The sequence below is a fragment of the Scyliorhinus torazame genome, chromosome 10, assembly GCF_047496885.1.
Source record: "Scyliorhinus torazame isolate Kashiwa2021f chromosome 10, sScyTor2.1, whole genome shotgun sequence".
Taxonomy (NCBI): domain Eukaryota; kingdom Metazoa; phylum Chordata; class Chondrichthyes; order Carcharhiniformes; family Scyliorhinidae; genus Scyliorhinus; species Scyliorhinus torazame.
The window spans coordinates 142,404,477-142,429,646 of record NC_092716.1 but is presented as its reverse complement, the minus strand read 5'-3'; the positions used below and the strand labels follow the sequence as shown (position 1 = coordinate 142,429,646).

General features: G+C 52.1%; 1 protein-coding gene across 1 annotated transcript in view; it reads left to right on the top strand.

The window, feature by feature from the left end:
- Positions 1 to 25,170, top strand: part of LOC140430951 (CD151 antigen-like) — a 104,578-nt gene that overhangs the window by 43,996 nt on the left and 35,412 nt on the right. Inside the window, exons 2-3 of the mRNA XM_072518790.1 lie at positions 4,683 to 4,774; positions 8,684 to 8,875. Coding sequence (XP_072374891.1) covers positions 4,691 to 4,774; positions 8,684 to 8,875 — 276 coding nt within the window. The 5' untranslated portion in view covers positions 4,683 to 4,690. The remainder of the gene's footprint in view (positions 1 to 4,682; positions 4,775 to 8,683; positions 8,876 to 25,170) is intronic.

Sequence of the window (25,170 nt, the reverse complement as noted above, 5' to 3'; positions counted from 1 at the left end):
TCAATGTGGCATCGCAGAACACCCGTGCCTACGCCCCCAACCGCGCGGCAGCCCCTTGGGCACCATGGACCCCCGCCCCGACCAAACCCCCAGGACCCCTCGCCGGCCTGCGCTGCCAGAGCGGCAGATCACCCGAGGGGGCCCCGCTGCTACATTTGTGGGCAAGGGAAACACCCCCGAATGCACTGCCCGGACCGCTCGGCTCTCTGTAAAGGGTGCGGCAAATAGGGGCACTTTTTAGCAGTGTGCCAGGCCCGGGGGTAGCCGCAATCTCCGGGGGAGAACCCCAAACTCAACCCCCCCCAGCGATCCATGTGCGGCCAGCGGGGTCCCGGACTCCATGCTGGAGGGATGGGCGCCGCCATTTTGGGCTCCGCAGGCAACGTCCGATCCATGGGCGGTGCCATCTTGTCCACCCCCGACCGTGTGCGACCCATGGCCGCCGCCATCTTGGCTGACGGCTAAGGACCCCGGGATGGACGGCCCCACGGGGCCTGAAGAAAACGCCCTGATGCAGCAACTACGACTGGTTTCTGTGACCCTGGACCAGTCGCGGCCCCGAATGCTCCAAACAGCAACAACGACAGTATTTATAAACAGGTACGAGACGCCCTGCCTGATCGACTCTGGGAGCACGGAGAGTTTTATTCATCCCGATACGGTAAGATGCTGTTCCCTTCCGATCCACCCAAGTAATCAAAACATTTCTCTGGCGGCAGGGTCCCATTCGGTAGAGATAAAAGGGTTCTGCATCGCGAACCTCACGGTGCAGGGGAGGGAGTTCAAGAACTAGCGGCTTTACGTCCTTCCCCACCTCTGCGCTGCCACACTCCTGGGATTGGATTTTCAGTGTAACCTCCAGAGTTTAACGTTTAAATTCGGCGGCCCTACACCCCCACTCACTATCTGCAGCCTCGCGACCCTCAAGGTCGATTCGCCTTCCCTGTTCGCGAACCTCATCCCGGATTGCAAACCAGTCGCCACTAGGAGCAGACGGTACAGCGCCCAGGACCGATCTTTTATCCGGTCAGAAGACCAGCGGCTGCTGAGGGAAGGCATAATCCAGGCCAGCAATAGTCCCTGGAAAGCTCAGGTGGTAGTTGTAAAGACCGGGGAGAAGCAGAGGATGGTCATAGACTATAGTCAAACCATCAATAGTTACACGCAGCTGGATGCGTACCCTCTCCCCGCATATCCGACATGGTCAATCGGATTGCACAGTACAAGGTCTTTTCCACGGTGGACCTTAAGTCCGCCGAACACCAGCTCCCATCCGCCCGAGCGACCGCAAATACACTGCTTTTGAAGCAGACGGGTGGCTCTATCATTTTCTAAGGGTTCCATTTGGCGTCACTAACGGGGTCTCGGTCTTCCAACGGGAGATGGACCGAATGGTTGACCGGTACGGTTTTCGGGCCACGTTCCCGTACCTCGACAACGTAATCATCTGCAGCCACGACCAGCAGGACCACGATGTCAACCTCCGCAAATTCCTCCAGACCGCGAACGCCCTGAATCTCACATACAACAGGGAGAAATGCGTGTTTAGCACCGACCGTCTAGCCATCCTCGGTTACGTAGTGCGAAATGGAGTGATAGGCCCAGACCCCGAACGCATGCGCCCCCTCATAGAGTTCCCCCTCCCCCACTGCTCCAAGGCCCTGAAACGCTGCCTGGGCTTTTTCTCTTATTACGTCCAGTGGGTCCCCAACTACGCGGACAAGGCCCGTCCGCTAATCCAGTCCACGTTTTTTCCCCTGTCGACAGAGGCCCGCCAGGCCTTCAGCCGCATCAAAGCGGATATCGCAAAGGCCACGATGCACGTAATCAACGAGTCCCTCCCCTTCCAAGTCGAGAGTGACGCGTCCGACGTAGCTCTGGCGGCCACCCTCAACCAAGCGGGCAGACCCGTGGCCTTTTTTTCACGCACCCTCCACGCTTCAGAAATCCGCCACTCCTCAGTGGAAAAGGAGGCCCAGGCCATAGTGGAAGCTGTGCGGCATTGGAGGCATTACCTGGCCGGTAGGAGACTCACCCTCCTCACTGACCAACGGTCGGTTGCCTTCATGTTCGATAATGCACAGCGGGGCAAGATCAAGAATGACAAGATCTTTCGGTGGAGGATCGAACTCTCCACCTATAACTATGCGATCTTGTATCGTCCCGGGTAGCTGAACGAGCCTTCCGATGCCCTATCCCGCGGTACATGTGCCAATGCACAAGTGGACCGTCTCCGAACCCTCCACGAGGACCTCTGCCACCCGGGGGGTCACTCGGTTCTATCACTTCGTAAAGACCCGCAACCTGCCCTACTCCATCGAGGACGTCAGGGCCGCCACCAGGAACTGCCAAATCTGCGCAGAGTGCAAGCCACATTTCTACCGGCCAGATAAAGTGCACCTGATAAAGGCTTCCCGTCCCTTTGAGCGCCTCAGTCTGGACTTCAAAGGCCCCCTCCCTTCCACCGATCGCAACACGTACTTCCTGAACGTGATTGACGAATATTCCCGGTTCCCTTTCGCCATCCCCTGTCCCAACATGACCGCTGCCACGGTCATTAGAGCCCTCGGCACCATCTTTACACTGTTCGGTTTTCCCGCCTACATACATAGCGATAGGGGGTCCTCCTTCATGAGCGACGAACTGCGTCAATTCCTGCTCAGCAAGGGCATCGCCTCGAGCAGGACGACGAGTTACAACCCCCGGGGGAACGGTCAGGTAGAGAGGGAGAACGGTACGGTCTGGAAGACCGTCCTGCTGGCCCTACGGTCCAGAAGTCTCCCAGTTTCCCGCTGGCAGGAAGTCCTCCCGGACGCCCTCCACTCCATCCGGTCACTGCTGTGTACAACAACGAATCAAACACCTCACGAACGCCTCCTTATCTCCCCTAGGAAGTCCTCCTCCGGAACGTCACTTCCGACCTGGCTGGCAGCCCCGGGACCCATCCTGCTCCGAAAGCATGTGCGGACGCACAAATCGGACCCATTGGTCGAGAGGATTCATCTCCTCCACGCGAACCCTCAATACGCATACATGGCGTACCCCGACAGGACATGGTCTCCCTGCGGGACCTGGCACCCGCCGGAGCTCCACACCCCCCCCAACACCAGTCACCTCCTCTGAAGCTGCACACCCCCCCCCCCAACACACCCTCACCCCCTCCCTCCCACCGGCGCACCCCACAGCCGCCCCCTTCCTGGGTGGATCGGTCCTTCCCCCGGCCCCGAGGAGGGGTATTGGAGCGGGAAGAGGCATCGCGACGCTCCCAGAGACGACGGGGCCCGAACCAGCGCCTGCATCACCACCGGGGCTAAGACGATCAGCGAGGACGACCAGGGCACCCATTCGACTCGTCGAATCAGTATAGTAAAGCAAGAAATGCCTCTGTAAATAATTATTTTTTGGTTGCTCAGTAAGTAGTTGATATCGGAGCATAGCCGCCGTGTTAGCGGCATCCTAGGTACTGACTCTGTAAACCCCTACCACCATACGGCCCACTATCCCGCCGGGTTCTTTTTTAACAAGGGGTGAATGTGGTGGTATGTATTAAGGTACCCTGTGATGCCGAGAGGCTATTGGTGGATAGATGCTGGGTCCCGATTGGATCAGCCGCCTACTGGCTCAACCCAGTAAGGCGGAGTATAAGAGCCCGGGTTCTCCCAGCAGCCGCATTCTGTAACTGTGCTGCTGGGGAACAAGTCTGCGTAATAAAGCCATATTTCGACTCCTTCTCATCTCGTCTCGTGAGTGATTGATTGTGCTACAAAGGATAATCCCAGGTCAAAGAGGTGTGAATTGTCTCAAGCCAGGACAGTTGGTAGGATTTTGCAAGCCCAGGCCAGATGGTGGGGGGTGAATGTAATGCAACATGAATCCAAGGTCCCGGTTGAGGCGGTACTTATGTGGGCGGAACGTGGCTACAAGTTTCTGCTCGGCGATTCTGCGTTGTCGTGCATCCTGAACGCTGCCAGGGAGAACGCTTACCCAAAGATCAGAGGCTGAATGCCCTTGACTGCTGAAGTGTTTCCCAATTGGAAGGGAACATTCCTGCCTGGCGATTGTCGTGCGATGTCCGTTCATTCGTTGTTGCAGCGTCTGCATGGTCTCGCCAATGCACCATGCTTCGGGACATCCTTTCCTGCAGCGTATGACGAAGACAATGTTGGCCGAGTTGCACAAGTATTTACCACGTACCAGTGCTGTATGTAATATTAGACAGGGACTGGACTGTATGAATGGTTCTGTCATTGCTGTATATAATATCAGTCAGGGACTGGACTGTGTGAATGGTTCTGTCTGTCTTTATATAATATTGGTTAGATAGAATCACTGAATTCTTGCAATGCAGAAGGTGATCATTCGGTCCATCGCATTTGCACTGATCTTCCAAAAATGTATTCTACCTAGCTGCACTCCCCCACCCAACCTGTCCTATCCCCATAATCCAAAATCCGAACCGACACATTTCTGGTCACATCTTTGGACTGTGGGAGGAAACCGGAGCAACCGATGGAAACCCTTGCATATGCTGGCAGAACATGCAAACTCCAGTCACCCAAGACCTCAATTGAACCCAGGTCCCTAGCATCTAGGAGTGCTGTATATAATACTGGATTGACAGGGGACCGGACTATGAGTGATGGTTTGATTGTCTAATTGATGTGTCTCTGTCCTTTCCGCAGAGTGAACAATGGGCGAATACATTGAGAAGCGTGACACCTGTGGAACCATCTGCCTTAAATACCTCCTCTTCATCTTCAACTTCTTCTTCTGGGTAAGGTTTCCGCTTCTGGGCAGATTTGTGTAGGAGGGAGGCACTCATCTCCTGTGTTGGGAGATTGTCAGTGCCAATTTTGTTAAGGAAAATCCCAAGGCTTTTTACACATACATAAAAAGCAAGAGGGTAGCCAGGGAAAGGGTTGGCCCACTGAAGGATAGGCAAGGGAATCTATGAGTGGAGCCAGAGGAAATGGGCGAGGTACTAAATGAATACTTTGCATCAGTATTCACCAAAGAGAAGAAATTGGTAGATGTTGAGTCTGGAGAAGGGTGTGTAGATAGCCTGGGTCACATTGAGATCCAAAAAGACGAGGTGCTGGGTGTCTTAAAAAATATTACGGTAGATAAGTCCCCAGGGCCTGATGGGATCTACCCCAGAATACTGAAGGAGGCTGGAGAGGAAATTACTGAGGCCTTGACAGAAATCTTTGGATCCTCACTGTCTTCAGGGGATGTCCCGGAGAACAGCCAATGTTGTTCCTCTGTTTAAGAAGGGTAGCAAGGATAATCCAGGGAACTACAGGCCGGTGAGCCTTACTTCAGTGGTAGGGAAATTACTGGAGAGAATTCTTCGAGACAGGATCTACTCCCATTTGGAAGCAAATGGACGTATTAGTGAGAGGCAGCATGGTTTTGTGAAGGGGAGGTCGTGTCTCACTAACTTGATAGAGTTTTTCGAGGAGGTCACTAAGATGATTGATGCAGGTAGGGCAGTGGATGTTGTCTATATGGACTTCAGTAAGGCCTTTGACAAGGTCCCTCATGGTAGACTAGTACAAAAGGTGAAGTCACACGGGATCAGGGGGGAGCTAGCAAGGTGGATACAGAACTGGCTAGGTCATAGATGGCAGAGAGTAGCAATGGAAGGATGCTTTTCTAATTGGAGGGCTGTGACCAGTGGTGTTCCACAGGGATCAGTGCTGGGACCGTTGCTCTTTGTAGTATATATAAATGATTTGGAGGAAAATGTAACTGGTCTGATTAGTAAGTTTGCAGACGACACAAAGGTTGGTGGAATTGCGGATAGCGATGAGGACTGTCAGAGGATACAGCAGGATTTAGATTGTTTGGAGACTTGGGCGGAGAGATGGCAGATGGAGTTTAATCCGGACAAATGTGAGGTCATGCATTTTGGAAGGTCTAATGCAGGTAGGGAATATACAGTGAATGGTAGAACCCTCAAGAGTATTGAAAGTCAAAGAGATCTAGGAGTACAGGTCCACAGGTCATTGAAAGGGGCAACACAGGTGGAGAAGATAGTCAAGAAGGCATACGGCATGCTTGCCTTCATTGGCCGGGGCATTGAGTATAAGAATTGGCAAGTCATGTTGCAGCTGTATAGAACCTTAGTTAGGCCACACTTGGAGTATAGTGTTCAATTCTGGTCGCCACACTACCAGAAGGATGTGGAGGCTTTAGAGAGGGTGCAGAAGAGATTTACCAGAATGTTGCCTGGTATGGAGGGCATTAGCTATGAGGAGCGGTTGAATAAACTCGGTTTGTTCTCACTGGAACGAAGGAGGTTGAGGGGAGTCCTGATAGAGGTCTACAAAATTATGAGGGGCATAGACAGAGTGGATAGTCAGAGGCTTTTCCCCAGGGTAGAGGGGTCAATTACTAGGGGGCATAGGTTTAAGGTGAGAGGGGCAAGGTTTAGAGTAGATGTACGAGGCAAGGTTTTTACGCAGAGGGTAGTGGGTGCCTGGAACTCGCTACCGGAGGAGGTGGTGGAAGCAGGGACGATAGTGACATTTAAGGGGCATCTTGACAAATACATGAATAGGATGGGAATAGAGGGATACGGACGCAGGAAGTGTAGAAGATTGTAGTTTAGTCGGGCAGCATGGTCGGCACGGGCTTGGAGGGCCCGTGCTGTACATTTCTTTGTTCTTTGTTGTTCGATGGGGTACGGTGTCTGTGTTGGTCAATGGGGTTACTACTGGGACTAATGTGCAGTGTGGCATGGGGAGGGGCTGTACTTGTACCTAGTGTGAGAGGGAGGGGGTGCAATAGGATACTCATACCCAGTGTTGGGGAAGTGGCTAATGGGACTGGTACACAGTAGGAGTGGTACGGGTAAGGGAGATTGTGCCCTCAGCCGGGGAGTAACGGCAAGTTGATGCACTACATTGGTACAAGGTGACTGGCTATCTTTTATATTCGTGCATGGGATGTGGCTAATCTCTCTTTGCCTGTGAACTGTGTGGCTAGCTAGGCTATTTCAGAGGGCATTTAAGAGTCATGCATATTACTGGGGGTCCGGATTAGCATGGAGACCAGACCAGGTAAGGACAGATTTATTATTATTATTATTTACGACAATCGACAATGGTTTCATGGTCATCGGTCATCATTGGACTTTCAATTCCAGATTTTTCACTGAATTCAAATTCAATCATCTGCCGTGATGCGATTTGAACTCGAGCCCCCAGAGCATTATGCCGAACTCTGGATTATTAGTCCTGTGGCATTAACATGACACCACCACCTCCATGGCGTGATTAAGGTTGAATATCGATTGGTGAGCGTAGAAGGCTTGATGATGACAGTGTAGAGGGAACTTTACTCTGTATCTAACCCCGTGCTGTACCTGTCCTGGGAGTGTTTAATGGAGACAGTGTAGAGGGAGATTTACTCTGTATCTAACCCTGTGCTGTACCTGTCCTGGGAGTGTTTAATGGAGACAGTGTAGAGGGAGATTTACTCTGTATCTAACCCTGTGCTGTACCAGTCCCGGGAGTGTTTAATGGAGACAGTGTAGAGGGAGATTTACTCTGTATCTAACCCTGTGCTGTACCTGTCCTGGGAGTGTTTAATGGAGACAGTGTAGAGGGAGATTTACTCTGTATCTAACCCTGTGCTGTACCTGTCCTGGGAGTGTTTAATGGAGACAGTGTGGAGGGAGATTTACTCTGTACCTAACATTGTGCCGTACCTGTCCTGTGATTGTTTTTTAAAAAAAAATTAAAAATAAATTTCGAGTACCCAATTAATTTTTTCCAATTAAGGGGCAATTTAGTGTGGCCAATCCACCTACCTTGCACATCTTTGGGTTGTGGGGGCGAAACCGACACAAACATGGGGAGAATGTGCAAACTCCAGAGTGACCCAGAGCCGGGATTGAACCTGGGACCTTGGCGCCGTGAGGCAGCAGAGCTAACCACTGCGCCGCTGTGCTGCCCCCTGTCGGGAGTTTTGCTCTGAATTTAACCCCATGCTATACCTGTTTAGGGAGTTTTTGATGGGGTCAGAAGAGAGGCAGCTTTACTCTCTATCTAACCTATCTATCTATCCGGGCAGCATGGTAGCACAGTGGGTAGCACTGTTGCTTCACAGCTCCAGGGTCCTAAGTTCGATTCCCAGCTTGAGTCACTGTCTGTGCGGAGTCTGCACGTTCTCCCTCTGTCTGCGTGGGTTTCCTCCGGATTCTCCGGTTTCCACCCACAAGTCCTGAAAGACGTGCTTTTAGGTATTTTGGACATTCTGAATTCTCCTCGTGTACCCGAACAGGCGCCGGAATGTGGCGACTAGGGGCTTTTCACAGTAACTTCATTGCAATGTTAATGTATGCCTACTTGTGACAGTAAAGATTATTATTATTAACCCTGTGCTCTACCTGTCCTGGGAATGTTTGATGGAAACAGTGTAGAGGAGGCTTTACTCTGCCTCTCATCCCGTGCTGTACCTGACCTGCGAGTGCTTGACGTGGCAGTGTGGAGTGAGATTTACTCTGTATCCGACCCTGTGGTGTATCTGTCCTGAGAGTGTTTGATGGGACAGTGTATAGGGAGCTTTACTCTATCTAACTCTGCAGTATTGCCCCTGTGGTTTCTTCTCCCTACCCTCCTGAAGTATCAATCCCCCATATGCTGCCTTGTCACTAATTCTCTATTTTTTATTCCAGTTGGCTGGTGGTGTGGTAATGGCGGTTGGTATTTGGACCCTCGCTGAGAAGAACGATTATATCAGCCTGCTCTCCTCCAGCACCTATGCAGCGGCAGCCTACATCCTGGTGGTTGCTGGGGTGATCGTCATGTTGACTGGAATCCTTGGCTGCTGTGCAACCTTTAAAGAGAGGAGGGATTTACTGCGAGTGGTACAGAGCACAGTGATCTTTTCTCTCTGTTTGTTTGTGTGTCCATAGCCTTTGTCCGCCTTGCCAATCAAAAATCTGTCGAACTCAGCCTTGAGTATTTCCAATGACCCCGCTTCCAATGCTCGCTGGGTGAATACCAAAAGCTAACAACTGCCTGAGTAGAAATTCCTCCTCATTTGCATCTTAAATGAGACACTTTGGGCGGGATTCTCCACCGGCAGGATTCTCCCTTTTGCCGGCGCCCGGGGATTCCCCGACGGCGGTGGGGTTGCCCCTCAATGGGAAACCCCATTGACCGGCCAACGTAGTGTTGAGGAACCACAAAGGCAAAAAAACCATAATGGGAGTTATGTACAGGCCTCCTAACAGTGGTCAGGACCGGGGGCACAAAATGCACCATGAAATAGAAAGTGCATGTCAGAAAGGCAAGGTCACAGTGATCATGGGGGACTTCAATATGCAGGTGGACTGGGTACATAATGCTGCCAGTGGACCCAAGGAAAGGGAATTCATTGAATGTTTACAGGAGGGCTTTTTGGAACAGCTTGTGATGGAGCCCACGAGGGAACAGGCCATTCTGGACTTAGTGTTATGTAATGAGCCAGACTTGATTAAAGATCTTAAAGTAAGGGAGCACTTAGGAGGCAGTGATCATAATATGGTAGAATTCAATCTCCAATTTGAAAGAAAGAAGGTAGAATCAGATGTAAAGGTGTTACAGTTAAATAAAGGTAACTACAGGGGCATGAGGGAGGAACTGACGAAAATCGACTGGGAGCAGAGCCTAGTGGGAAAGACAGTAGAACAGCAATGGCAGGAGTTTCTGGGAGTAATTGAGGACACAGTACAGAGGTTCTTCCCAAAGAAAAGAAAGGTTATCAGAGGGGGGTTTAGGCAGCCATGGCTGACAAAGGAAGTTAGGGAATGCATCAAAGCAAAAGAGAAAGCCTATAATGTGGCAAAGTAGTAGTGGGAAGTCAGAAGATTGGGAAGGCTACAAAAACAAACAGAGGATAACAAAGAGAGAAATAAGGAAAGAGAGGATCAAATATGAAGGTAGGCTAGCCAGTAACATTAGGAATGATAGTAAAAGTTTCTTTAAATACATTAAAAACAAACGGGAGGCAAAAGTTGACATTGGGCCGCTCCAAAATGACGCTGGTAATTTTGTGATGGGAGACAAGGAAATAGCTGAGGAACTAAATAAGTACTTTGCGTCAGTCTTCACAGTAGAAGACATGAGTAATATCCCAACAATTCCGGAGAGTCAGGGGGCAGAGTTGAATATGGTAGCCATCACAAAGGAGAAAGTGCTAGAGAAACTAAGAGGTCTAAAAATGGATAAATCTCCGGGCCCAGATGGGCTACATCCTAGAGTTCTAAAGGAGATAGCTGAAGAAATAGTGGAGGCGTTAGTTATGATCTTTCAAAAGTCACTGGAGTCAGGGAAAGTCCCAGAGGATTGGAAAATCGCTGTTGTAACCCCCCTGTTCAAGAAGGGAACAAGGAAAAAGATGGAAAATTATAGGCCAATTAGCCTAACCTCGGTTGTTGGCAAGATTCTAGAATCCATTGTTAAGGATGAGATTTCTAAATTCTTGGAAGTGCAGGGTCGGATTAGGACAAGTCAGCATGGATTTAGTAAGGGGAGGTCGTGCCTGACAAACCTGTTAGAGTTCTTTGAAGAGATAACAAATAGGTTAGACCAAGGAGAGCCATTGGATGTTATCTATCTTGACTTCCAAAAGGCCTTTGATAAGGTGCCTCACGGGAGACTGCTGAGTAAAATAAGGGCCCATGGTATTCGAGGCAAGGTACTAACATGGATTGACGATTGGCTGTCAGGCAGAAGGCAGAGAGTTGGGATAAAAGGTTCTTTTTCGGAATGGGAACCAGTGACGAGTGGTGTCCTGCAGGGTTCAGTGTTGGGGCCACAGCTGTTCTCTTTATATATTAACGATCTAGATGACGGGACTGGGGGTATTCTGGCTAAGTTTGCCGATGATACAAAGATAGGTGGAGGGGCAGGTAGTATGGAGGAGGTGGGGAGGCTGCAGAAAGATTTAGACAGTTTAGGAGAGTGGTCCAAGAAATGGCTGATGAAATTCAACGTGGGCAAGTGCGAGGTCTTGCACTTTGGAAAAAAGAATAGAGGCATGGACTATTTTCTAAACGGTGACAAAATTCATAATGCTGAAGTGCAAAGGGACTTGGGAGTCCTAGTCCAGGATTCTCTCAAGGTAAACTTGCAGGTTGAGTCTGTAATTAAGAAAGCAAATGCAATGTTGTCATTCATCTCAAGAGACTTGGAATATAAAAGCAGGGATGTACTTCTGAAGCTTTATAAAGCATTAGTTAGGCCCCATTTAGAATACTGTGAGCAATTTTGGGCCCCACACCTCAGGAAGGACATACTGGCACTGGAGCGGGTCCAGCGGAGATTCACACGGATGATCCCAGGAATGGTAGGCCTAACATACGATGCACGTCTGACGGTCCTGGGATTATATTCATTGGAGTTTAGGAGGTTGAGGGGAGATCTAATAGAAACTTACAAGATAATGAATGGCTTAGATAGGGTGGATGTAGGGAAGTTGTTTCCATTAGCAGTGGAGACTAGGAGCTGGGGGCACAGCCTTAGAATAAAAGGGAGTCACTTTAGAACAGAGATGAGGAGAAATGTCTTCAGCCAGAGAGTGGTGGGTCTGTGGAATTCATTGCCACAGAGGGCGGTGGGGGCCGGGACGTTGAGTGTCTTTAAGACAGAAGTTGATAAGTTCTTGCTTTCTCGAGGAATTAAGGGCTATGGAGAGAGAGCGGGTAAATGGAGTTGAAATCAGCCATGATTGAATGGTGGAGTGGACTCGATGGGCCGAATGGCCTTACTTCTGCTCCTATGTCTTATGGTCTTATGGTAACGGAGAATCCCGCCGGTGGGTCGGGGTAGAAATGTGGCGCGGCGGGGCGGATAATCCAGCCCCTTATTTTGAAACTGTGCCCCCTAATAGTAGATTCCTGTACAATGGGAGAATCCTCTCAGTATCTCGCCTGTCAAGCCCCCTCAGAATCTTCATGTTTCCATAAGATCACCTCTCATTCTTCTGACATCCGAGGAGTATAGGCCTGACCTGCTCAACCTTTCTTCACAAGATAAGCCCCTTCATCCCAGGGATCAGCTGAGTGAATGTTCTCGGAGCTGATTGAAATGCATATCTACCGCTCCTGATGTAAGGCACCACAGTATTCCCACCCCTGCCCCATCTGATGTAAAGACACCACAATACCCAGTTGTATCAAAAAAGGCCAGCAATCTATTTGCCTTCCTAATAACTACCTGTGTCTGAATGCACACTTTTTATGATTGAAGTCCCACTCTCCATCTAAATAAATCACCCAGTCCTGATTAGTGTACTCCTGTGTGTCTGCATGTGTGTGTGTCTGCGTGCAAGTGTTTGTGTCTGTGTGTCTACGTGTGTCTGTCTGTGCATGTGCCTATCTGTGCGTGTGTGTGTTTGTGCATGCGAGTGAGTGTCTGTGCATGTGTGTGTGCCTGTCTGTGCGTGTGTGTGTTTGTGCATGCGAGTGAGTGTGGTGTGTGTGTCTGCGCATGTGTGTGTCTGTGCATGTGTGTATGGATGTGCATGTGTGTGACTGCGCGTGTGGATATGTGTCTGTGCATGTTTGTGTGGTGTGTGTGGGTAGTTATGTGTGTGTCTGTGCGTGGGTGTGTCTGTGCATGTCTATGCATGTGTGTGTCTGTGCATGCGAGTGTTTGTGGTGTGTGTCTGTGTGTGTATGCATGTGTGTCTCTGTGGGTATATCTGCGTGTGTGTGTATCTGCATGTGTTTATGCACGTGAGTGTTTGTGGCGTGTGTGTCTGTCTGTGTGTGGTGTCTGTCCATGTGTGTCTGTGCATCTGCGTGTGTGTCCATGCATGTGTGTGTGTGGGTGTTTGTGTCTGTGCATGTGTGTCTGTGCATGTGATTGTGCATGCAAGTGTTTGTGGCGTGTGTGTCTGTCTGTGTGTGTGTAGTGTCTGTCTATGTTTGTCTGCATCTGTGCGTCTGCGTGTGTTTGTGCATGCGAGTGTTTGTGGTGTGCATGTGTCTGTGTGTATGTACGTGTGTTTGCGCATGCAAGTGTGGCGTGTGTGTGTGTCTGTATGTGTGTGTGATGTCTGTGTATGTGTCGGTGCGTCTGTGTGTGTGTTTGTGCATGCGAATGTGTGTGTCTGTGCATGTGTGTGTCTGTATGTGTGTGTGGTGTCTGTGCGTGCGAGAGCCTGTGTGTGCGAGAGTCTGTGCGTGCAAGAGTCTGTGAGTGTGGTTGTCTGTGCGTGTGGGTGTCTGCGCGTGCGGGTGTCTGCGCGTGCGGGTGTCTGCGCGTGCAGGTGTCTGTGTGCGGGTGTCTGTGCGTGCGGTTGTCTGTGCGTGCGAGAGTCTGTGTGTGCGAGAGTCTGTGCGTGCGGTTGTCTGTGCGTGCTGGTGTCTGCGCGTGCGGGTGTCTGCGCGTGCGGGTGTCTGTGTGCGGGTGTCTGTGCGTGCGGTTGTCTGTGCGTGCGGGTGTCTGCGTGCGGCTTTCTGTGCGTGCGAGAGTCTGTGTGTGCGGTTGTCTGTGCGTGCGGGTGTCTGCGCGTGCGGGTGTCTGCGCGTGCAGGTGTCTGCGTGCGGGTGTCTGTGCGTGCGGGTGTCTGCGTGCGGGTTTCTGTGCGTGCGAGAGTCTGTGCGTGCGGGAGTCTGTGTGCGCGAGAGTCTGTGTGTGCGAGTGTCTGCGTGCGAGAGTCAGTGCGTGCGAGAGTCTGTGCGTGCGGCTGTCTATGCGTGCGGTTGTCTGTGCGTGCGAGAGTCTGCGTGTGACAGTCTGTGCGTGCGGGTTTCTGCGCGTGCGAGAGTCTGCGTGCGAGAGTCTGTGCCTGCGGGTGTCTGTGCGTGCGGGTGTCTGTGCGTGCGGGTGTCTGCGTGCGAGTCTGTGTGCGCGAGAGTCTGTGCGTGCGGTTGTCTGTGCGTGCGGGTGTCTGAGCGTGCGAAAGTCTGTGCGTGCGGGTGTCTGTGCGTGCGAGAGTCTGTGCGTGCGAGAGTCTCTGCGTGCGGGTGTCTATGCGTGCGGTTGTCTGTGCGTGCGAGAGTCTGTGCGTGCGGGTGTCTGTGCGTGCGGGTGTCTGTGCGTGCGGGTGTCTGTGTGTGCGGGTGTCTGTGTGTGCGGGTGTCTGTGTGTGCGAGAGTCTGTGCGTGCGAGAGTCTGTGTGTGCGAGTGTCTGTGCGTGCGAGAGTCTGTGTGTGCGAGAGTCTGTGCGTGCGGGTGTCTGTGCGTGCGGTTGTCTGTGTGTGCGAGAGTCTGTGCGTGCGGGTTGTCTGTGTGTGCGAGAGTCTGTGCGTGCGGGTGTCTGTGTGTGCGGGTGTCTGTGCGTGCGGGTGTCTGTGCGTGCGAGAGTCTGTGTGCGAGAGTCTGTGCGTGCGGTTCTCTGTGCGTGCGGTTGTCGGTGCGTGCGACAGTCTGTGCGTGCGAGAGTCTGTGCGTGCGGTTGTCTGTGCGTGCGAGAGTCTGCGTGCGAGAGTCTGCGTGTGACAGTCTGTGCGTGCGGGTTTCTGCGCGTGCGAGAGTCTGCGTGCGAGAGTCTGTGCCTGCGCGGGTCTGTGCGTGCGGGTGTCTGGGCGTGCGGGTGTCTGTGCGTGCGGGTGTCTGCGTGCGAGAGTCTGTGTGCGCGAGAGTCTGTGCGTGCGGTTGTCTGTGCGTGCGGGTGTCTGAGCGTGCGAGAGTCTGTGCGTGCGAGGGTCTGTGCGTGCGGGTGTCTGTGCGTGCGGGTGTCTGTGCGTGCGAGAGTCTGTGCGTGCGAGAGTCTGTGCGTGCGGGTGTCTATGCGTGCGGTTGTCTGTGCGTGCGAGAGTCTGTGCGTGCGGGTGTCTGTGCGTGCGGGTGTCTGTGTGTGCGGGTGTCTGTGTGTGCGAGAGTCTGTGCGTGCGAGAGTCTGTGCATGTGAGTTCCATGTGCTTTGCAGGCTTGGATGATGATTTGAACTCAGCCAGCCATGCTGTTCCCGAGAATGAATGATGTGGACAGAATGACGGGGGTTACAGAGATTTATCAAAGGGTTTCATTAGGAGAACTGACAGTCCAGAGAGCTTGAGGTGGAAAAGCATTTGGGTTAATGATTCAGTCTTTAAAGGTGGGTTGTTACTGGGTGGAGCGGGAAACTGTATTAGTATAGGCTTAGTCACAGACTGTTAGACTAGTGATCCTCTACCTCATGTCTTCGACTGTCTATATTTCCTACCTCTCTGTGGATTGTGCAGTCAATCACTAAGGAAGCCTAATTTTCCACGCACTGGGCACTTTAGTCTCTCAATTATGTGTGTGATAAATATATATCAACCATGAAGCAACAGAATGATGGCACTGATTGAAGGTGTGGGCTGAGTAGGGTGCTCTTTCCAAGGGCCGGTGCAGATTCGATGGGCCGAATAGCCTCCTTCTGCACTGTAAATTCTATGGTCTTCCTATGATCAATGTTCTAAACTGATGAAGCTGCCCCCGAGAGTTTGAGGAATGCTTACAGATGGAAATGTAAGTTCCAGGAATATGGGGGTATGGTGTGGGTTCACTCTGTACTTGGCAGACTGTGGCCTGTGTGGGTGATGCCAAGGTCACTGACTCTTAAATAGGAATCGTATTTATAAAAATAGATCAACTTTGGGCTGTAATCTTGCAAGTTTCTCCATGTTAGACACTCTGGCAGTCAGAAAGTCTGCATTCGCAGCTGTTTGAGACACCGACTGAAGTTCAAGGTCTTTGGCTTGTTCACACTCTTTGCCTGTTCTTCTGCCTCCCAGCGGATCCCGAGTGGCAAACTCTCCATTTAAACCCCCAAATATACAGGCTGAAGGCATCTTTATATCCTTCCGGCAGAAATTGTCTATCTTCAAATTTAGAATTTAGGAAGCTGCTCTTGTCTGAACTCGACTAAATTAAGATGACAGGTTTTATTTGTCATCTGAATGAGTGCCAGGAAAGTCATGTGGAGAGGGTGAGTGAGTGAGGGATCAGCCTTGGGAGAATTCATGTGTTCTGACAGGCAGGAGAACTCTGAACGTCTGAGTCTCCGACGCAAGTGAAGGGGGGATCCCGAGCAGACACTGGTCACCTGGGGGCTCTGGCAGAGGAGTCGGTGACTGCTGACGTTTAACCAGCAACCAGCAGCAGAGAACACTGGGAAATACGCCATAGCTTGTCCAACATATGTGGACCAGAGCCAAGCCAATACAGTGTGACGCTCTTTGTTGAATGGCCCTCCTCTAACTCTAGTTTTTTCTTATACCTGAAGAATGGCTCCTCTGTGACAATAACCCAGCCACATTGAGGGTGGTCATTGACATTTTAAAACACTACACCATGTCCCCAGGCTCCTGCACTGTAATACTGGACCCTCTGTCATGAACAGCACATGCCAATGAGTCACAGGAAGCTTTGATGGGGATCAAGGATAATGCTCAAACTCATTTGGGGGGGGGGGGCGGGAGGTGGATGGGCGGGTGTGACAATTACAGAGCAGGCCCCAGCTCTTTACTCAAGACTGAAGGGTGACTTGGTTGTGGTCTTCAAAATTATGAAAGAGTAGATGGGGATAAAATGTTTCCATTTGTGGGTGACCCGAGCGAATAAATCCTTCAGAGAATTCAGGAGAAACCTCTTGATCCAGGGAGTGGTGAGAATCTCACTACCACACAAAGTGGTTGAGTTGGATAGCATGGATATATTTAAAGGGAGTCTGGATGAACGCATGAGAAAGAAAGGAAGGAGATATTCGTGGTCGAAGAAGTACAATGAGAGAAGTTTGATGAGGAGGTTAAATTGTCTGTAGAATCATAGAATTTACAGTGCAGAAGGAGGCCATTTTGTTCATCGAGTCTACACTGCCCTGAAAGAGCACCCTACCTAAGCCATCCCCATAACCCAGCAACCCACCTAACTTTTGGACACTACGGGGCAATTTAGCATAACCAAGCCACCTAACATGCACATCTTTGGACTGTGGGAGGAAACCGGAGCACCCGGAGGAAACCCACGCAGGCAAGGGGAGAACGTGCAGACTTCGCAAAGACAGTAACCCAAGCCGGGAATCGAACCTGGGTCACTGGCGCTGTGAAGTAACAGTGCTAACCACTATGCAACGGTAAATAAATTCTATGTTGCCAGCTGCTATGAAAGGTGATTGTTGTTTGTCAGCTCGACAGTACTCTGTGGTTATTTGTCTGTGTCGAGTCAAACGGGCCTGTCTGAGGAAGAAACCAGAATCAGCAATCAGTTAGGCAGGCTAGGACATGCCAGTTGTAAAGTATGCTGTCTGCTACCTAGACCTGACAGCTTGAAACTAATGGATGATTTCTCCACTGGCTGATGATCCAGACCCACACTCGCTACAGATCCAAACCCACAATAGATACAGATCCAAACCCACACTGGCTACAGATCCAAACCCCCAGTGGCGGCAGATCCAAACCCCCAGTGGCTACAGATCCAGACCCCCAGTGACTACAGATCCAAACCCCCAGTGACTACAGATCCAAACCCCCAGTGACTACAGATCCAGACCCCCAGTGACTACAGATGCAACCCCCCAGTGACTACAGATCCAAACCCCCAGTGACTACAGATGCAAACCCCCAGTGACTACAGATCCAAACCCCCAGTGACTACAGATCCAAACACCCAGTGACTACAGACCAAACCCCCAGTGACTACAGATCCAAACCCCCAGTGACTACAGATCCAAACCCCCAGTGACTACAGATGCAAACCCCCAGTGACTACAGATCCAAACCCCCAGTGACTACAGATCCAAACCCCCAGTGACTACAGATCCAAACCCCCAGTGACTACAGATCCAAACCCCCAGTGACTACAGATCCAAACCTCCAGTGGCTACAGATCCAGACTCCCAATGGCTACAAATCCAGACCCCCAGTGGCTCCAAATCCAGACCCCCAGTGATTACAGATCCAGATCCCCAATCGCTACAAATCCAGAACCCCAATGGCTCCAAATCCAGACCCCCAGTGGCTCCAAATCCAGACCCCCAATGGCTCCAAATCCAGGTACCCAATGGCTACAGATCCAGACCGCCAGTAGCTACAGATCCAGACACCCAGTGGCTACAGATCCAGACCCCCAATGGCTACAAATCCAGAAGACCCCCAGTGGCTACAAATCCAGACCCCCAGTGGCTACAAATCCAGACCCCCAATGGCAACAAATCCAGACCCCCAGTGGCTACAAATCCATACCCCCAGTGGCTACAAATCCAGACCCCCAATGGCTACAAATGCAGACCCCCAATGGCAACAAATCCAGACCCCCAGTGACTACAGATCCAAACCCCCAGTGACTACAGATCCAAACCCCCAGTGACTACAGATCGAAACCCCCAGTGGCTACAGATCAAGACTCCCAATGGCTACAAATCCAGACCCCCAGTGGCTACAAATCCAGACCCCCAGTGGTTACAGATCCAGATCCCCAATCGCTACAAATCCAGAACCCCAATGGCTCCAAATCCAGACCCCCAGTGGCTCCAAATCCAGACCCCCAATGGCTCCAAATCCAGGTACCCAATGGCTACAGATCCAGACCGCCAGTAGCTACAGATCCAGACGCCCACTGGCTACAGTTCCAAACCCCCAGTGGCTACAGATCCAGACCCCCAATGGCTACAAATCCAGAAGACCCCCAGTGGCTACAAATCCAGACCCCCAGTGGCTACAAATCCAGGTACCCAATGGCTACAGATCCAGACCGCCAGTAGCTACAGATCCAGACGCCCACTGGCTACAGTTCCAAACCCCCAGTGGCTAGAAATCCAGACCCCCAGTGGCTACAAATCCAGACCCCCAGTGGCTACAAATCCAGACCCCCAATGGCTACAAATCCAGACCCCCCGTGGCTACAGATCCAGACCCCCAATGGCTACAAATCCAGAAGACCCCCAGTGGCTATAAATCCAGACCCCCAGTGGCTACAAATCCAGACCCCCAGTGGCTACAAATCCAGACCCCCAACGGCAACAAATCCAGACCCCCAGTGACTACAGATCCAAACCCCCAGTGACTACAGATCCAAACCCCCCAGTGACTACAGATCCAAACCCCCAGTGGCTAGATTCAGACTCCCAATGGCTACAAATCCAGACCCCCAGTGGCTACAAATCCAGACCCCCAGTGGTTACAGATCCAGATCCCCAATCGCTACAAATCCAGAACCCCAATGGCTCCAAATCCAGACCCCCAGTGGCTCCAAATCCAGACCCCCAATGGCTCCAAATCCAGGTAGCCAATGGCTACAGATCCAGACCGCCAGTAGCTACAGATCCAGACGCCCAGTGGCTACAGTTCCAGACCCCCAGTGGCTACAGATCCAGACCCCCAATGGCTACAAATCCAGAAGACCCCCAGTGGCTACAAATCCAGACCCCCAGTGGCTACAAATCCAGACCCCCAGTGGCTACAGTTCCAGAGCCCCAGTGGCTACAAATCCAGAAGACCCAGTGGCTACAAATCCAGAAGACCCCCAGTGGTTACAAATCCAAACCCCCAGTGGCTACAAATCCAGACCCCCAGTGGCTACAAATCCAAACCCCCAGTGGCTACAAATCCAGACCCCCAGTGGCTACAGATCCAGACCCCCAGTAGCTACAGATCCAGACGCCCAGTGGCTACAAATCCAGACCCCCCGTGGCTACAGATCCAGACCCCCAATGGCTACAAATCCAGAAGACCCCCAGTGGCAATAAATCCAGACCCCCCAGTGGCAATAAATCCAGACCCCCCAGTGGCTACAAATCCAGACCCCCAGTGGCTACAAATCCAGACCCCCAGTGGCTACAAATCCAGACCCCCAATGGCAACAAACCCAGACCCCCAGTGGCTACAAATCCAGACCCCCTGTGGCTACAAATCCAGACCCCCAATGGCTACAAATCCAGACCCCCAATGGCAACAAATCCAGACGCCCAGTGACTGCAGGCCCCGATTCCCCCCAGTGGCTGCAGGGCCCGATTCCCCACAGGGCCCTATTCCTCCCAGCGGCTACAGGGCCCGATTCCCCCCAGCGGCTACAGGGCCCGATTCCTCCCAGCAGCTGCAGGGCCCGATTCCCCCCAGCGGTTGCAGGGCCCGATTCCCCCCAGTGGCTGCAGGGCCCGATTCTCCGCTATGTCCTTCTCCCACTCTGCTGAGCTTCCCCCTTTGCGGTTTCCATTCATTTTGAGGTTGCCCACTTTAGGTACATATTATGTAGCTTCCTATTTTAGCCCAGAGAATTGGATTGTCCAATCGAATGACTGAAACATTGGTTGTAACTGAACAGGACCCATCAGTTTTATTCGAATATGCCAGAGTTTAATATCAAGTTGCAAAGTGTTAGGTTAATTTGTGCAGCTACCTTTGCGTTATTTTGGGAATATTGAAACCATCGTAATGTGTTAAGTGTTTGGCAGACTAACCAGGTGATCTGATATTATAAGAACACAACAGCAGGGCAGCACGGTGGCACAGTGGTTAGCACTGCTGCCTCACTGCGTCGAGGTCCCAGGTTCGATCCCGGCTCTGGGTCACTGTCCGTGTGGAGTTTGCACATTCTCCCCGTGTCTGCGTGGGTTTCGCCCCCACAAACCAAAGATGTGCAGGTTAGGTGGATTGTCCACGCGAAATTGTCCCTTAATTGGAAAAAATTAATTGGGTACTCTAAATTTAGATTAAAAAAAAGAACACAGCAGCAGGGGAAGGCCATTCAGACTATTAGGCCAGCTCCAAAATTCAATGGCTAAATTTTGCCTCACCCCCCCCCCCCTCCCCCTTCCCAGATATTCCTCAGTTCCCTGAAAACTAAAATCTGACTATCCCAACCTTAAATATGCAAATGATGAGCATCCACATCACTCTGGGATAGAGAATTCCAAACATTCCCAACCCTGTCAGTGAAGTAATTTCTTCTCATCCTTGTCCAAAATGATCGGCCCTTTTATCCTGAGACTGTTCCCCGTGTTTTAGATTCTCCAACCAGAGAAAACAATCTCTCAGCATCCATCCTGTCAAAATCACTTCACAGTTTGTAGTGATTGAGTTAGTGGGATGCGAGAGCCGCCATCCGAAGTGCTTACAGCAGTGTTACACATTGGTCACTGGTGACAGCTGGGGAGGCCACACTGAGGCCCATCAGGGACGTTCTGCAAAAAGGCTGTGGGGTTGCTCTGTCCCACACCCTAGCAGGCTTGACACGGAGGGTTCTAACCAAATGGGATCAGAGAATGACAGGAGGTGGGTTTATCTTCAGGGCCTGTGTACAGGAAACTGGGCACTAGGTTTATCTTCTGAACTTTTGTACAGGAAGCTGGGGTTGTGTTTGTATTCAGGGTCTGTCTGGTCCAGAAGGTCGGGGGCTTGGTTTGTGTTGAGGGCCTGTGTCTGATATAGAAGGATGGGCACTGAGTTTGAGTTCTGGCCCTGTGCACTGGAGGCCAGGGGCTGTGTTTGTATTCCGGGTCTGTATCTGATCCAGGAGGCCAGGGGCTGGGTTTGAGTTCATGGCCTGTGTACAGGAGACAAGGGGCTGGATTTGTATTCAGGATCTGTATCTAGTCCAGGAGATCGGGGGCTGGGTTTGTCTTCAGGCCCTGTGTACTGGAGGCCATGGGCTGTGTTCATGAGGCTGGGGACTGGACTTGTGTTCAGGATCTGTTTACAGGAGGCTGGGGACTGGGTTTACGTTCAAGATCTGTCTGGTACATGAGGCCGGAGGCTGGATTTGTGTTTAGGGTCTGTGTACAGAAGGCAGGGGACTGGGTTTGAGTTCATTGACAGTGCCTGGGAGAGGAGGTAGGGGTCTGGGTTTGTGTTCAGAGTCTGGGGTCTCTACAGGGGATCTGGGTTTTTGTTCGACGCCTGTGTCTGGTACAGGAGGCAGGAAGGGGGGGTGCTAGGTTCATGTTCAGAGCTTATGTCTGTTTACACGAGGCCTGGGGCTGGCTTTGTGTTCAGAACTTGTGTCTGTGTACAGGAGGCCTGGGGCTGGGTTTGTGCTCTGGGTCTGTGTACAGGAGGATGGGGACTGGGTTTATATTCAGGGTCTGGGTATTGGAAGCCAGCGGCTGGGTTTGTTTTCAGTTTCTGTGTCCGGTACAGGAGACCAGCGGCTAGATTTATGTCCAGGATCTGTGCACAGGAGGCCGAGGTCTGGGATTATGTTCATGGTCTGTGACTGGTACAGGAGACTGTGGTCTGGATTTGTGTTCAGGGCCTTTGTTCAGGAGGTTGGGGACGACGTTCATGTTCAGAGCTTGTGTCTGTGTACAAGAGGCATGGGGCTGGGTTTGTGTTGGAGCTTGTGTCTGTATACAGGAGGCCAGGGGCTGGGTTTGAGTTCAAAGTTGTGTCTGTGTACAGGAGGATGGGGACTGGGTTTATATTCAGGGTCTGGGTATTGGAAGCCAGTGGCTGGGTTTGTTTTCAGTTTCTGTGTCTGGTACAGGAGACTGCGGTCTAGATTTGTGTTCAGGGCCTGTGTTCAGGAGGTTGGGGGCTGGGTTTGTTTTCATAGCCTGTTTACAGGAGGTTGGGGGCTTGGTTTGTGTTCAGAGCCTGTGTACAGGATGTTGGGGGCTGGGTTTGTGTTTATGGCCTGTGTACAGGAGGTTGGGGGTGCCGTTTGTTTTCAGGGCTTGTGTACAGGAGGTTGGGGCTGGGTTTGTTTTCAGGGCCTGTGCACAGGAGGTTGGGGGCTGGGTTTGTTTTCAGGGCCTGTGCACAGGAGGTTGGGGGCTGGGTTTGTTTTCATAGCCTGTTTACAGGAGGTTGGGGGCTTGGTTTGTGCTCAGAGCCTGTGTACAGGATGTTGGGGGCTGGGTTTGTCTTTATGGCCTGTGTACAGGAGGTTGGGGGTGCCGTTTGTTTTCAGGGCCTGTGTACAGGAGGTTGCGGCTTGGTTTGTTTTCAGGGCCTGTGCACAGGAGGTTGGGGGCTGGATTTGTGTTCAGGGCTTGTGTCCAGGAAGTTGCGGACTGCGCTTGTGTACAGGGTCTGTGTACAGGAAATTGTGGGGCTGGGTTTGTGTTCAGGGTCAGTGTACAGGAGATGGGGGGCTGGGTTTGTGTTCAGGGTCAGTGTACAAGAGGTTGGAGCTGGGTTTGTTTTCAGGACCTGTGTAGCAGGAGGTTGGGGGTTGGGTTTGTTTTCAGGGCCTGTGTACAGGAGGCTGGGATTATGTTCAGAGACAGAGCTGATATAGAATGCCAGATTCCTGATCAGTGACTCAGATGCTAAGAATGCAGAGTACTTGGTATGACCGTGTGCCAATGACTCTCTCGTGGTGTTAGCTGCACGTCTGGTTTAGCGGTGTTTAAAGGGTCAATAGCTGCTGACATGAGCTGATATCTGCTGTTGGGTGGGGATTGGCAGCACGCTGGCTGATTTTTAATTAAACTCAAGCTGATAACAGGTTCTGTTTGTGTGGTGGTATGTATTAGGGGTAATACGGTACACCACGTGTCGAGAGGCTATTGGTGGAGGGATGCCAGGTCCTGATAGAATCTGCCACCTACTGGACTCCACCCAGAAATGCCGGTATAAGAACCCAGTTTTTCCCTCCATTTCCTCAATAGCTGCATTCTGTAATCACGCTGCTGGGGATAAAGTTCTGCTTAATAAAGCCTTCAATTGACATTACCTCAACCTGCCTCGCGTCATATTGACGGTGCTGCAATTTATTAAGCAGAATTTAAATTGAAGAAAACGATGTGGGAACATGGAGCTCCGAATCACCCCGGAGTGCCTGCGCACCGCACCCCAAGCAGCTAACTCGGCCTCTATCTTCAAGCACTGGATGGCATGCTTTGAGGGCTACCTCCGAACGGCCCCCGGCACACCGACAGACGAACAAAAGATGCAGGTCCTCTATTCCAGGGTGAGTCCTGACGTCTACTCCCTTATCGAGGACGAGGACGGTTTCACCGGTGCCATCGCCGCGCTGAAGGATATCTACATCCGGCCCGCCAACCAGGTTTTTGCTCGCTACCAGCTCGCCACACGACGGCAATTTCCGGGGGAATCGCTGGACGGGTTTTATAACGCCCTGCAGATCCTGGGTCGAAACTGCAACTGCCCAGCGGTAACAGCGAGTGAACACACAGAGTTCCTGGTCCGCGATGTGTATGTGGCAGGTTTGGCCTCTTCCCAGATCCGCCAGAGGCTTCTGGAGAAAGAATCTCTGGGACTTACAGAAGCTCGGGCCCTGGCGGCATCCCTCGATGTGGCCTCGCGTAACGCCCGCGCCTACGCCCCCGACCGTACTACAGCCCCTTGGGCTCCGTGGACCCCCGCTGCGGTCGACTCTCCGACACCCCCCCCCCACCCACGGAAACCTGCGCAGCCAAAACACCAGACCAACCGGGGGGGGCCCCGCTGCTATTTTTGCGGCCAGCCGAAACACCCTCGGCAGCGATGCCCGGCCCGCGCGGCTACCTGCAAAAGCTGCGGGAAGAAGGGCCACTACGCGACGGTGTGCAAGTCCTGCGGGGTCGCCGCTATCTCCGGGGAAGAAACAGGACCACAGACCCAGTCCCCCCAGCGATCCACGTGTGACCAACGGACGCTGCCATTTTGGACCCCGGACGCCACAAGGGAGAGATGGGTGCCGCCATTTTGTCCACCTCCGGACGCGCTCCATCCGTGGACGCCGCCATCTTGGCTGAAGGACCCCGACACAGACGGCAACATACTGCCTGATTACGATGCTCAACTTCAACAACCACGTCTGGCTTCGACGACCCTCGACCAGTCGCCACCCCGGACGCTCCAGACTGCAACCACTACAGTCCTAGTGAATGGCTATGAGACGCCGTGTCTTATCGACTCTGGGAGCACGGAGAGCTTCATTAATCCGGACAGGGTAAGGCGCTGTTCCCTCGTAATTCGGCCAAGCACCCAGAAAATGATCCTGCCAGCGGGATCCCACTCCGTTCAGATCACTGGGTTCTGCATCGCTAACCTAACGGTGCAAGGGAGGGAGTTCCAAAATTACCGGCTGTATGTCCTCCCCCATCTCTGTGCGCTCACACTCCTAGGGTTGGACTTCCAATGCAACCTCCAGAGTTTAACATTTAAATTTGGCGGCCCTATACCCCCACTGACTGTCTGCGGCCTCGCGACCCTCAAGGTTGAACTGCCTTCCTTGTTTGCGAACCTCACCCCGGATTGCAAACCCGTCGCCACAAGAAGTAGACGGTACAGCGCCCAGGACCGAGCATTTATCC